Source organism: Carcharodon carcharias, chromosome 12, assembly GCF_017639515.1.
Source record: "Carcharodon carcharias isolate sCarCar2 chromosome 12, sCarCar2.pri, whole genome shotgun sequence".
NCBI classification, from domain to species: Eukaryota; Metazoa; Chordata; class Chondrichthyes; order Lamniformes; family Lamnidae; genus Carcharodon; species Carcharodon carcharias.
The window spans coordinates 401,676-415,996 of NC_054478.1; the positions used below are offsets into that span (position 1 = coordinate 401,676).

General features: G+C 41.2%; 1 protein-coding gene across 1 annotated transcript in view; it reads right to left on the reverse strand.

The window, feature by feature from the left end:
• The window catches only part of LOC121285053 (E3 ubiquitin-protein ligase MARCHF4-like), a 143,301-nt gene extending 140,286 nt beyond the window's left edge, over positions 1-3,015 (reverse strand). The window contains exons 1-2 of the mRNA XM_041201174.1: positions 2,934-3,015; positions 1,550-1,568 (exon numbers count right to left, since the gene is read on the reverse strand). Coding sequence (XP_041057108.1) covers positions 1,550-1,568; positions 2,934-3,015 — 101 coding nt within the window. The remainder of the gene's footprint in view (positions 1-1,549; positions 1,569-2,933) is intronic.
• Positions 3,016-14,321: the final 11,306 nt, after the last annotated feature.

Here is a 14,321-nt window from a genome sequence, read left to right on the forward strand (position 1 = left end):
TTTCCCCTTATCTCTGCAATGTCTTCTCTCCTTCAAGAAAAATGAACCATCCATGGCTAACTAAGGAAGTTAAAGATGGAATGAAATTGAGACAAAAGATGTATAATGTTACAAAGATTAGTGGTGGGCCAAAGGATTGGGAAATTTTTAGAAACCAGATAAAAAGAAAGAAATTGGAATATGTGTAAATTAGTAAGAAACAAACAGATAGTAAGAGCTACTGCATGTATATAAAAAGTAAGAGAGTAGCTAAAGTAAACGTTGGTTACTTTGTGAATGAGACTGGGGAATTGATAAAGGAAACAAGAATCTGTCTTCAGGGTAGAAGACACTAAAAGCATCCCAACGATAGTAGAAAATCAAGAGGCAAAATGAAGGAAGAACTTAAAACAATTATCACCAGAGAAAAAGAATTAAGAAAACTAATGGAACTAAAGGCTGACAGCTCCCATGGACCTGATGGCCTGCATATTATGGTCTTAAAGGAAGTGGCTGCAGAGATAGTGGTTGTAATCTTTCAAAACTCCCTAGATTCTGGAAAGATCCCAGTGGATTGGAACACTACAAATGCAACACCACTATTCAAGAAAGAAGGGAGACAGAAAACTGGAAGCTATGGGCCAATTAGCCTTACATCTGTCATTGGAAAAATACTGGAATGCATTATTAAGGAAGCAGGACATTTAGAAAATCATAAAGCAATCAAGCAAGGTCAACATGGTTTAGTGAAAGAGAAATTGTGTTTGTCAAGTTCATTAGAGTTTTTTTGAGGATGTAACAAGCAGGGTGGATAAAGGAGAACCAGTATATGTAGTATATTTGGATTTCCAAAAGGCATTCAGTAAAATGTGACATAAAAGGTTACTGCATAAGGTAACAGCTCATGGTGTTGGGGGTGATATATTAGCATAGATAGGGATTAGCTTACTCTCAAAGAGCAGGGTTTGTAAGATGCTGCTGAAGGAGGTTTGGCTAGTTTCTGCAATGCATCTTGTAGATGGCACACACTGCTGCCACTGTGCATCGATGATGGAGGGAGTAGTGGATCTGGTGCAATTAAAAAGACTTTTGTCCTGGATGGTTGCAAGCTTCTTGAGTGTTGTTGAAACTGCACTCATCCAGGCAAATGGAGACTATTCCACCACGCATGGTGAAAGGTTTTGATGAATGAGGAGGTGAGTTACTATTTGCAGAATACAAAGGTAGGTGGGAAAGCTAGTTGTGAGTAAGATACAAAAAGAATCTGCAAAACGATATAGGTAGGTTAAGTGAGGTGGCAAAATCTTTAGGCAGATGGAGTATAATGTGGGAAGATGTGAGGTTGCCCACTTTGGTAGGAAGAATAGAAAAGCAGAATATTGTCTAAATAGAAAGGGTCACTGCAGAATGCTGTGGTACAGAGGGATCTGAGAGTCCATGTAAATGAATCACAAAAAGTTAGCATGCGGGGACAGCAAGTAATTAGGAAGGCAAGTGGAATGTTGGAATAAAAGCAAAATACCATGGATGCTAGAAACCTGAAATCAAAAACAGGAAGTGGTGTAAATACTCAGCAAATCTGGCAGCATCTGCAAAAAGAGAAACAGAGTTAATGTCTCAAGTTGAATATGACTTCTTCAGAGCACAGTTCTGGTACTTGCCCTTCTATCCCATGGGCTTCAATTTTGTTATCAAAATGTATTAGATGGTACTTTATCAAAACACCTTCTGAAGGTCCATAAACACACATTATTGCACTGCCCTCATCCACACTCTCAGTCACTCGTCAAAAAGAAATTGATCAAACACGATTTTCCCATAACATGTCCTTCATGGGTCTCCTTTATTAGTCCATGAATCATTCTACATTTTGGTGAATATTCACAGATATTGTCTCATCAATACAGGTTCTGCCCCTTTGATATGGGTTCTGCTCCTTTAATGCAACTTTATCCCTTTAATTCAGATGTTTAACTTTTAATAGGGGCTCTACCCCTTATTACTTGCTCATCCCATTAATACAGGCTCTAGCCATTTAATAAAGGGGTCAGTCCATTAAAAGGTATTATTTCCCCCATTAATATAGGTTATGTAGTTAATATGGGTTCGTTTCCTTAAATTTGGGCTCCATCTCTTTAATACGTGATGTGGCCCTTTATTCTGCCTCTTTCATACAGGCTTTGACCCTTCTTAGAAAGAAAGAACGAACTTATATTTCGACAATGCCATTCATGACCTCGGATCCAAAGCACTTGACAGCCAATGAAATACATCTAAAGTGTCATCTCCATTCTAATGCAAGCTCCCACAAACAGCAATGAGATAAATGACCAGACAATCTGTTTTAGATACAAAAGCAAAAGCAAAAAATATAAGCAGTTGCTATGGGTACCCATGTGGATTCTAGCTTTGCCTGCCTTTTTGTGATATGTGGAATATTTCTTATTCCAGTACTATTCAGGCCCCCTCCCCCACCTCTTTTTCTGGTACATTGACAACTGTGTCAGCCACTCCCTGCTCTCACCCTGAACTGGAAAATTTAATTTACTTTGTTTCCAATTTCCACACTTGTCTCATCTTCATATGGTCCATCTCTGACTTGCCCCTTTGTTCCTCAGTTTGTTTGTCTTCACTCCTGGGGATTGGTTATCAATTACATTTACTAAAAGCTCACTGACTCCCACAGTCACCTTAACTACAGTTCCTCACACTTTCACAGTAAGTATTCCAATCCATTCACTCAGTTTCTCTGTCACCATTGCAGCGGTTCCAATGATTTAACCTTCCACACTGGTGCTTCCAATATGTCTTCTTTTTCCCTCAAAATCCTCAAGGATTCTCCTCCATTGTGGTTGACAGAACCCTCAATCACATCGGTATCATTTTCTTCCCTTCTGCCTCATCCCTTCCCCTCACGCTCAGAAACATGATAAAGTTCCCCTTGTTGTCCTCACCTTGCACCCCATCTGCTTCCTTAATCAAGTCATCCTTTGCCATTTCCACCACCTCTAGGAGTGATGCCATCATCAGACACATCTTACCCTGTGTCCCATTTCAGCATTCTGAAGGACTGTTCCCTCTGCAACACCCTGGTCTATTCTTCAGTCACCCCCAACAAACCCTCCCTCTTCTACATCACCTTTCCTAGCTTGCTCAGGAGATGCAACACCCTGTCCTTTTACCTCCCAAGGCACCAAACATTCCAAGTGCAACAGCGATAGTGTACTTCTTTCAGAGACGGGATCTCATTGAAAAGTATAAAATTCTGACAGAGCTGGACAGACTGGATGCAGGGAAGATGTTTCCTCTGGCTGGGGGATCCAGAACAAGGGGTCACAGTCTCAGGACACGGGGTAGGTCATTTAGGACTGAGATGGGGAGGAACTCTTCACTCAGAGGGTGGTGAAGCTGTGGAATTCTCTACTGCAGAAGGCTGTGGAGGCCAAGTCACTGAATATATTTAAGAAGGAAATAGATGGATTTTATTTATTCGTTCATGGGATGTGGACATTGCTGACTAGGTCAGCATTTATTGCCCATCCCTAATTGTTCAGAGGGCATTAAGAGTCAACCACATTGCTTTGGGTCTGGAGTCACATGTAGGCCAGACCAGGTAAGGACAGCAGATTTCCTTCCCTATAGGGCATTAGTGAACCAGATGGATTTTCATAACAATCAGCAATGGTTCCATGGTCATCATCAGACTTTAATTACAGATTTTTTTATCGAATTAAAATTCCACCATCTGCTTCCACCATCCCTAAAGCATTCCCCTGGGTCTCTGGAATACTAGTCCAGTGACAATACCACTATGCCACCTCCTTCCCTAGACTCTAATGGTGTCAAGGGGTACGGAGAAAGAGCGGGACTATGGCGTTGAGATAGAGGACCAGCCGTGATCATTTTGAATGGCGGAGCAGGCTCAAGGTGTCAAATGGCCTACTCCTGCTCCTATTTTCTATGTTTCTAATAAGATCGTGGCTGATTGTTTGTGTTTCAAATTCCACTTTCCCATCTGATAAGCTTTGATTCCGTTTCCTAACAAGAATCTATCAACCTCCTATACGTTCAGGCAGTCCGGAGGCCTTATAACCCTTCCATATCTTGTTCATCGTTCTGTCAGAGAAGCGGTAAACTCGGTTCTGGTTCTTCCTGTTGGCATGGAGGTTGGACTGGCAATTGAGTATGCTTTCATTCTGTTCTTCCTTTCCTTCATGTCAAGAGCATAGGAGCAGGAGTAGGCCATTTGGCCCCTCAAGCCTGCTCTAGCCACTTAACTAGATCATGGTCATGATCTTCCACCTCAATGTCATCTTCCTGCACTATCATTACATCTTTTAATGTCATTAGATTTCAAAATACCATTGACCTCTCTTTTGAACATACTCAATAACTGAGCCTCCACAGCTTCTGAGGTAGAGAATTTCAAAGATTTACCACCCTCTGACTAAAGAAATTCCTCTTCATTTCGGTCCTAAATGGCCTACCTCTTACTCTGAGACTATGTTCCCTGGTTCTAGATGCCCCCTTCCTAACCAGGGAAAGCATCCTTCCTGCATCTACCTTGTTAAGCCCTGTAAGGATTTTGTACACTTCAAAGAATGAGAAGTGATCTCATTGAAACGCTAGAGAATACAGGCCCAGTCTCCTCAATCTCTCCTAATAAGACAATCCCGCCATCCCAGGGATCAGTCTGGTGAACATTTGTTGAACTCCTTCTATGGCCAGTATATCCTTCCTTAGGTAAGGAGACCAAAACTGCACACAATACTCACCAAGGCTCTATACAACTGAAGCAAGACCCCTGTAACTCTTTCGAGTACAAACCCGTTTCCATCTGTTTATTCAGATGAAGTTACATTGTTTCATAGTTTGCCATTGTGAGATTTGAACTCTTGATAATCTTTTAAATGAAAACCAAATCAACAAAATTGGGAAAAATCAGGCACAGCCCCTAATTCAGGTCAGCTGTAAAACCAAGAACAAAGTTTTAAAGGAAACTTACAAACTTTAAATCAAAATGTGATTAAAGGGGTCAACAAAACACCCCAGTCCCCGCGGTGCCCACCGAGCACGGAAGGCCTCGAGAGTGCCAGCAGACACCGCGTGCTCCTTCTCCAGGGACATCCGGCAGCGAACGTAGCCGCGGAAGGGGGACAAACAATCGGGCGGGACTCCCCCGTCGATCGCCCGCTGCCTGGACCTGTTAATGGCCAACTTGGCCAGGCCCAGGATAAATTATATCTGTTACAGTACTTGTAACTCTTTCGAGTACAAACACATTTCCATCGGTTTCAGATGAAGTTCCATTGTTTTGCCATTGTGAGATTTGAACTCTTGATCGTGGGGTTACAAGCCCAGTACCATAACCACTTGGCTATTTAGGCCTTTGAACTCTTGATCTTGGGTTTACAAACCCAGTACCATAACCACTTGGCTATTTAGGCCAAGCGCAAGACCCCTGTACTCAAATCCCTTTGCAACAAAGACTAATATGCCATTGGCCTTTCTAATTATGTGTTGCACCTGCGTGTTAGCTTTCAGTGGACCTATGAACAAGAACAGGAAACCCAGATCTCTTTGGACATCACCACTTCCCAATCTCCCACCAGTTAAGAAATACCCTGCACATCTATTCCTCTTACCAAAGTGGATAACTTCACATTTTTCCATATGATATTTCATCTGCCATGTTCTTGCCCACTCACTAAATCTGTTCAAATCCTCTTGAAGCCACTTTACATCTTCCTCACAAGACACATTCCCACCTAGCTTTGTCTCATCTGTGAACTTGGAAATGTTACATTTGGTCCCCACATCCAAATCATTGACATATATTGTGAACAGCTGAGGCCCAAGTACTGATCCTTGCAGTGTTCCACTAGTCACAGCCTGCCAACGCAAGAATAAACCCATTTATTCCTACTCTCTTTATCTGCCTGTTAGCCAATCCTTAATCCATGCCAGTATTTTACTTCCTGTCCCACATGATTTAATTTTGCAAGATCCTATCAAAAGCTTTCCAAAAATCCATGCATATTACATCCATCAACTCCCCTTTATCAATTCTGTTAGTAATATCCTCAAAAAAACTCCAACAAGTTCATCGAACATGATTTCCTAATCAAAAATCCATGTTGATCATGACCAATCAGATCATTATTATCCAAGTGTCCACTGATCACATCTTCTATAATAGAACCTAGCAGGGTATAAAGGAAGAAATAATGGGAACTTGTCAGAAAGGTACAGCGCTAAACATGAGAGATTTTAATCTGCAGAAAGACTGGGAAAAATCCGGTGGGCAAAGGTAGCCTGGATGTAAGGCTAGCAGGTCCAGAATCTATAGAATTTTGGAAGATGATCACCAATGTATCCACCATCTCCATAGCTACCTCTTTTAACACTCTGGAATGTGGAATATCAGGTCCTGGGGACTTATTAACCTTCAGTCCCATTAATTTCTCTGATATAGCCTTCTTACTAATACTAATTTCCTTCAATTCCTCAGTAACCATATAGTAGGACAGGGTATAAAGGAAGAAATAATGGGAGCTTGTGAGAAAGGTACAGCGATAATCATGGGAGATTTAAATCTGCATATGGACTGGGAAAATCAGATTGGCAAAGGTAGCCTAGATGAGGAATTCATGGAATGTTTCTGTGATACTTTTAGAATAGCACGTTCTGGCACCAACCAGAGAGCAAGCTATACTAGACCTGGTGTTGTGCAACAAGATAGGATTAATTAATGACCTCATAATGAAGGTGCCCCAAGGTAGCAGTGATCATAATATGATTGAATTTTACATTTAGTTTTAGGGAGAGAAGAGTGGGTCCAAGACTATTATTTTAAACTTAAATAAGGGCAATTATGAGGGCATGAAAGCAGAGCTAGCTAAAGTAAACCGGCACATTAGGTTAAGGGATAGGTCAATAGAGATGCAGTCGTGGACATTTAAGGGAATATTTCAGAATACATAGAATAGATACATTGCAATGAGAAAGAACAATTCCAAAAGGGAAGACCCACCAGCGGCGGTTAACTAAAAAAGTTAAAGATAGTATCAAACTTAAAGAAAAAGCATATAAATGCGCAATGAGTAGCAGGTGAGAAGATTGGACAAAATATATAAAACATCAAAGAATGACAAAAAGATTGATATGGAAGGAAAAATTTAAAGTATGAGAGAAAGTTAGCTAGAAATATAAAGACATATTAAGAGCTTCTATAGATATTTAAAAAAGAAAAGTGTTGAGAGTGAAGGTTGGTCCAATAGAGAGTGGAAGGGAGGGAAGAACTCGGGAAAATTACAATCACCAATATTATGATATGGCCGATGGTAATTAACGGGCTGACCAAATCCCAAAGGGAAACTTGGTCAAGTTATCACAACAATTTTGCCATTTGTATTTATTACGAGAAGGTATGTACACTGAAGTCAGAAGTGAAGAGTCCATCACTGCCTTTGGAGATTTTAAAGATTAAATTAAAACTTTTATTAACAAAAGAAAACTTGAACATGCAAGATTATAGTTGCACAGTCAGACTTAGTCTTATAACAATATCCAAAAGATTTCTACTTAACTAGACTCCCAACCACACATCCCTTTTCAGGCAACAGTCTAAGTAGATTCTTAATCTATTAAACATCCAGCAATATTACCACAAGCACCCATTGTTGCTATAAGGGAGGTATTTCACAGCTTCTCTCTCCCAATGATGGAACTCCCAAGGCTTTTAACAAAACCTTGCACTTTGGACCAAACCAGCACTTCTGTGGGGTGGCTAAAGGCTGCTTTTTCACATGTCTGTTTCACACAGTCCACCTCTAACAGGGCCATTCCTCATATAGCTTTCCATCTTTCTTTTGATTCTTTAAATCCATTGTTTCAAACTTTCTTTGAAACTCAAACTCTTTCTAATACAAGATCTTTCATGTTTCTATCTTGTCTTTGCTTTTGGGTCAATAAAACAAGATATCCCTACTGCTTATTTACCTATGAACTCCTACAAGAATCAACCATTTTCTTTGTCACCTTCTAATTCCCCTTTGAAATTCAAACAACCTCTCAACTCATCTACAAATGCAAATGTTAGCTCGTCCATTTCCATTTTAAAATGCCAGCTTTCGCCTAATCCCTTTGATGATTTAATCCTTGCAGTCTGACTGTCTTCAGTTCAATTAAATTAGTCACACATGCACACACACACACAAACATACACACACAAGCCTGTTTCAGTATCCCACAGTAATATTGGGAAAAAAATGATATTTCCTTTACACCAGTAATGTGGTATCATGCAAATTGTTGGAGCTGTGGGCAGACAAGTCCCTGGGTCCTGATGGACTTCATCCTTGGTCTTAAAGGAAGTGGCTCATGAAATAACTGATGCGTATCAACTCCTTTATTCAAAAAGGGAGGGAGACAGAAAGCAGGAAACTACTGGCCAGTTAGCTTAGCTTCTAACATTTCCCCCATGACAGATGTTACTTTTAAAGATGTTACAGCAGGACACTTGCAAAAATACTGGATAATCAAGCAAGGTCAACATGGTTTTGTGAAAGGGAAATTATGTTTAACCAATTTATAGGAGTTCTTTGAAGGAGTAATATATGCTGTTGGTAAAGGGGAACTGGTGGATGTACTGTATTTAGATTTACAGGAGGCATTTGATATGGTGCCACATCAAAGGTTATTGTGGAAAATAAAAGTACATGGTGTAGAGGGTAACATGTTGGCATGGATAGAAGATTGGCTAGCTAACAGGGAGCAGAGGGTAGGCATAAATGGGTCTTTTTCTGGTTGGCAGGATGTAATGAGTTGTGTGTCACAGAGGTCAGTGCTGGGTCTCAACGTTTTACAGTTTATACAAATGACTTGAAGGAACGGAAGGTATGGTCGCTAAATTTGCTGATGACACAAAGATAGGTCGGATATTAGGATGTGAAGAGGACACAAGGAGGCTACAAAGGGATATAGATAGGTTACGTGACTGGTCAAAGACCTGGCAAATGAAGTAGGATGTGGGAAAGTGTGAAGTTGTCCATTTTGGCAGGAAAAATAAAAAAAAAAGCATATTATCTAAATGGTGAGAGATTGCAGAGTTCTGAGATGCAGAGGGATCTGGGTGTCCTTGTGCATGAATTGCAAAAGGCTAGTTTACAGGTACAGCAAGTAATTAGGAAAGTTAATAGAATGTTATTGTTTCTTGTGAGGGGAATTGAATACAATTATGTAGGGAGATTATGCTTCAGTTTACAGGGCATTGGTGTGAACACATCTGGAGTACAGTACACAGTAATGGTCTCCTTATTTAAGAATGTATGTAAATATGTTAGAACCAATTCAGAGAAGGTTTACTAGACTAATACCTGGGTGGCTTGTCTTATGAGGAAAGGTCAGACAGACTAGGCTTGTATCGGCTGCGGTTCAGAAGAGTAAGAAGCGACTTGATTGAAACCGTTAGGATCCTGAGGGGGCTTGACAGGGTCAATGTGGAGAGGACATTTCTTCTTGTGGAAGCATCTAGTACTATGAGCCCACTGTTTAAAAAATAAGGGGTTGCCCATTTAAGACAGAGATAAGGAGAATTTCTTTCTCCGAGGATGGTGCATCTTTGGAGCTCGCTTCCTCAAAAAGACGACGGAAGCAGAGATTTTGGATATGTTTAAGGCCGAGGTAGATAGATTAATAAGGGGGTGAAAGGTTATTGCGGTAGGCAGGAATGTAGAATGGAGGTTACAATCTGATCAGCCATGATCTCATTGAATGGCAGAGCAGGTTTGAAGGGCCGAGTGACCTACTCCTCCTAATCCATATGTTCGTATCTTCTTTGTTGAATTTTAAAATGCTCCCAATCCTCAGGCTTACAACTTTCTTTGGCAATTTTATAAGCCTCTTCCTTTGATCTGATAGAATCCTTAATTTCTCTTGTTAGCCATGGTTGGATCACTTTTCCTACTGGCCTTAAGGGAATGTAAATTTGTTGCAAACCAGGTATTAATTCTTTAAATGCTAGCCATTGCCTTTCTACCATCATACCTTTTAATGTAGTTCCCTAATCTACCACAGCCAACTTTCTTTTGCTTAGATTAAAGACCCTAGTTTCAGATTGAACTACATGACTTTCAAACTTCATGTAAAGTTCTATCATAGTATGGTCATTCTTCCCTAAAGGCCCCTTTACAACAAAATTATTAATTAACACTTCCTCATTGCCATATACTAGATCTAAAATAGCCCATTCTGTATTTGGTTCCTCAACATACTGTTCTAGAAAATCATCCCGTACACATTCCAGGAATTTATTCAGCATTAGTGCTAACTAGGTTTACCTAGTCTATATGTACATTGAAGTCCTCCATGGTTACTGTATTACCCTTGTTACATGCACGTCTAATTTCCTGAATTATACCATGCCCTACATTATCACTACTATTTGGTGGCCTATAAGCAACTCTTCCCAAAGTTTGCTGCCTCTTGCTGTTTCTTAGCTCCACTCAAATTGATTCTACATCTTGCTCTTTCAATCTAAGATCCTCACTCCCTAAGTATTGATCCCATCCTTTATCAACAGTGCAGCCCCACCTCCTTTTCCTTTTTGCCTTTCCTGCCTAAATATTGAATACCCTTGAACTTTCAATTCCCAGCCTTGGTCAGCCATGTCTCTGTAATGGCAATTAGGTCATATCCATTTACTTTTATTTGTGCCATAAATTCATCTACCTTGTTGCGAATGCTATGTACATTCAGGTAGAATGCCTTTAATGCTGACATTATTTTCACAATCTCTAGCTTTAACTGCTGCCGCACTCTTATTTTTGACTAGTCTGTTCCTTCCTGAGACACTTTGATAACCATTTCCCTTATTGTTCTCCTGCTCTTTTACCTTAGTTTAGGTTATCAGGGGTAGGCAGGAATGTGGGGTTGAGGTTACAATCAGATCAGCCGTGATCTTACTGAATGGCGAAGCAGGCTTGGGGGCCATGTGGCCTACTCACGTTCCTAATTCATGTGTTCGTATTTAGGTTAAATCCCTCTCTATTGCCCTAGTTAGACTACTTGCCAGAACACTGGTCCCTGCATGATTGAAGTGAAGAGCCTCCCAACAGTACAGCTCCCACTTTTCCCAGTACTGATGACAGTACTCCAGGAATTGAGACCCATAACTCCCATACCAATGTTTAAGCCACATATTTAATTCTCTAATTTTATTTACCCTACAGTGCTTCCCACTGGTTTTCCACTGTTTTATCCTCCAGCAGTGCTGTACAGTCCACCTCAGCCAAGTCCCTTCTCATTTCTGCAAAATTTGCCTTCCCCTTGTTCAAGACTTTTACTCCTGCCTTATCTCTGTCCTTTTCCATAGAATCATAGAACCATAGAACATTACAGCATAGAAACCAGGCCATTCAGCCCTTCTAGTCTGTGCAGAAATTATTATTCCACTAGTCCTATTGACCTGCACCTAGTCCATAACCCTCCAGACCTCTCCCATCCACGTATCTAATTTATTCTTAAAACTTGAGTGAGCCCGCATTTACCACATCAGATGGCAGCTTGTTCCACACTCTCACCACTCTGAGTGAAGAAGTTCCCCCTAATGTTCCCCCTAAACCTTTCCCCTCTCACCCTAAAGCCATGTCCTCTCGTGTTTATTTCCCCTAATCTAAGTGGAAAGAGCCTACTCGCATTTACTCTATCTATACCCCTCATAATTTTGTAAACTTCTATCATATCTCCCCTCATTCTTCTACGCTGCAAGGAATAAAGTCCTAACCTGTTTAATCTTTCCCTGTAACTCAACTCCTTAAGACCTGGCAACATCCTAGTAAATCTTCTCTGCACTCTCTCAATCTTACTGATATCCTTCCTGTAGTTAGGTGACCAGAAATGCACACAATACTCCAAAGTTGGCCTCACCAATATCTTGTATAACCTCACCATAACATCCCAACTCCTATACTCAATACTTTGATTTATGAAGGCCAGTATGCCAAAAGCTTTCTTTACAAACTTGTCTACCTGTGACGCCACTTTCAGGGAACTATGTATCTGAACTCCCAGATCCCTTTGTTCCTCCGCACTCCTCAGTGCCCTACCATTTACTGTGTGTGTCCTACCTTGGTTTGACCTTCCAAAATGTAACACCTCACACTTTTCCGCATTAAATTCCATCTGCCATTTTCTGGCCCATTTTTCCAGTCGGTCCAGATCTCTCTGCAAGCCTTCCTTGCTGTCCACAATGCCTCCAATCTTAGTGTCATCAGCAAACTTGCTGATCCAATTCACCACATTATCATCCAAATCATTGATATAGACAACAAATAACAATGGTCCCAGCACAGAACCCTGAGGCACACCACTAGTCACAGACCTCCAGTCTGAGAAGCAATCATCGACTACCACTCTCTGTCTTCTCCCACACAGCCAATTTCGAATCCAGTTTACAACCTCTCCATGGATACCTTCTGAACTAACCTCCCATGTGGGACCTTGTCAAAGGCCTTACTAAAGTCCATGTAGACAACATCCGCAGCCTTTCCTTCATCTACTTTCTTGGTAACCTCCTTGAAAAACTCAACAAGGTTCGTTAAACACGACCTACCACGCACAAAGCCATGCTGACTATCCTTAATCAGCCCTTGGCTGTCCAAATAATTATATATCCGATCTCTCAGAACACCTTCCAATAATTTACCTACTATTGACGTCAGGCCCACTGGCCTATAATTACCTCGTTTACTTTTGGAGCCTTTTTTAAACAACGGAACAACATGAGCTACCCTCCAATCGTCCGGCACCTCACCCGTGGCTAAGGACATGTTAAATATTTCTGCCAGGGCCCCTGCAATTTCTACACTAGTCTCCCTCAAGGTCCGAGGGAATATCATGTCAGGCCCAGGGGATTTATCTACCTTTATTCTCTGTAAGGCAGCAAACATCCCCTCCTCTTTAATCTCTATATGTTCCATGAAACTACTGCTTGTTTCCCTTCCTTCTTATACACTATGCCAGTTTCCTGAGTAAATACTGATGCAAAAAAACTGTTTAAGATCTCCCCCATCTCGTGAGGCTCCACACATAGACGACCACTCTGATCTTCAAGGGGACCAATTGTGTCCCTTACTATCCTTTTACTCTTAATATACTTGTAGAAACCCTTCGGGTTTACCTTCACATTATCTGCCAAAGCAACCCCATGTCTTCTTTTTGCCTTCCTGATTTCCTTTTTTAGTATTTTCTTACATTTTCTATACTCTACAAGTACCTCATTTGCTCCTTGTTGCCTATAACTGCTATACACCTCTCTCTTCTTCTTAACCAGATCACCAATATCCCTTGAAAACCAAGGTTCCCTATGCCTGTTAACTTTGCCTTTAATCCTGACAGGAACGTGCAAACTCTGCACTCTCAAACTTTCGCCTTTGAAGGCCTTCCACTTACTAAACACATCCTTGCCAGAAAACAACTTATGCCAATCCACTCTTCCTAGATCTTTTCTCATTTCCACAAAATTGGTCTTTCTCCAATTTAGAATCTCAACTCAAGGACCAGACCTATCCTTATCCATAATTAACTTAAAACTAATGACATTGTGGTCACGAGACCCAAAATGTTCGCTCGGGAAGGAGGAGGACCTCCTCGTGAACCTGCTCCTGGGCCTGGCCAAGGTGGCTATTAACAGGTCCAGGCAGCGGGCGATTGACGGGGGAGTCCCGCCCGATTGTTTGTCCCTCTTTCCCGGCTACATTCGCTGCCGGATGTCTTTGGAGAGGGAGCACGCGGTGTCTGCTGGCACTCTCAAGGCCTTCCGTGCCCGGTGGGCACCGCGGGGACTGGGGTGTTTCGTTGACCCCTTTAATCACATTTTAATTTAAAGTTTGTAAGTTTCCTTTAAACTTTGTTCTTGGTTTTACAGCTGACCTTGAATTAGGGGCTGTGCCTGATTTATCCCAATTTTGTTAATTTAGTTTAATTGTTTTGACTCTATAAGAGTTACACCTACTTCTGTCACCTCACCTGTCTGGTTCCCTAATAGGAGATCAAGTATTGCATCCTCTCTCATTGGTACCTCTATATATTGATTTAGAAAACTTTCCTGAACACATTTGACAAACTCCAAGCCATCCAGCCCTTTTACAGTATGGGAATCCAGTCAATATGTGGAAAGTTAAAATCTCCTACTGTCATAACTTTCTGTTTCTTACATCGGTCTGCTATCTCTCTACAGATTTGCTCCTCCAATTCTCTCTGACTATTGGGCGGTCTATAATACAACCCCATTAGTGTGGTCACACCTTTCCCATTCCTCAGCTCCACCCATATGGCCTCTA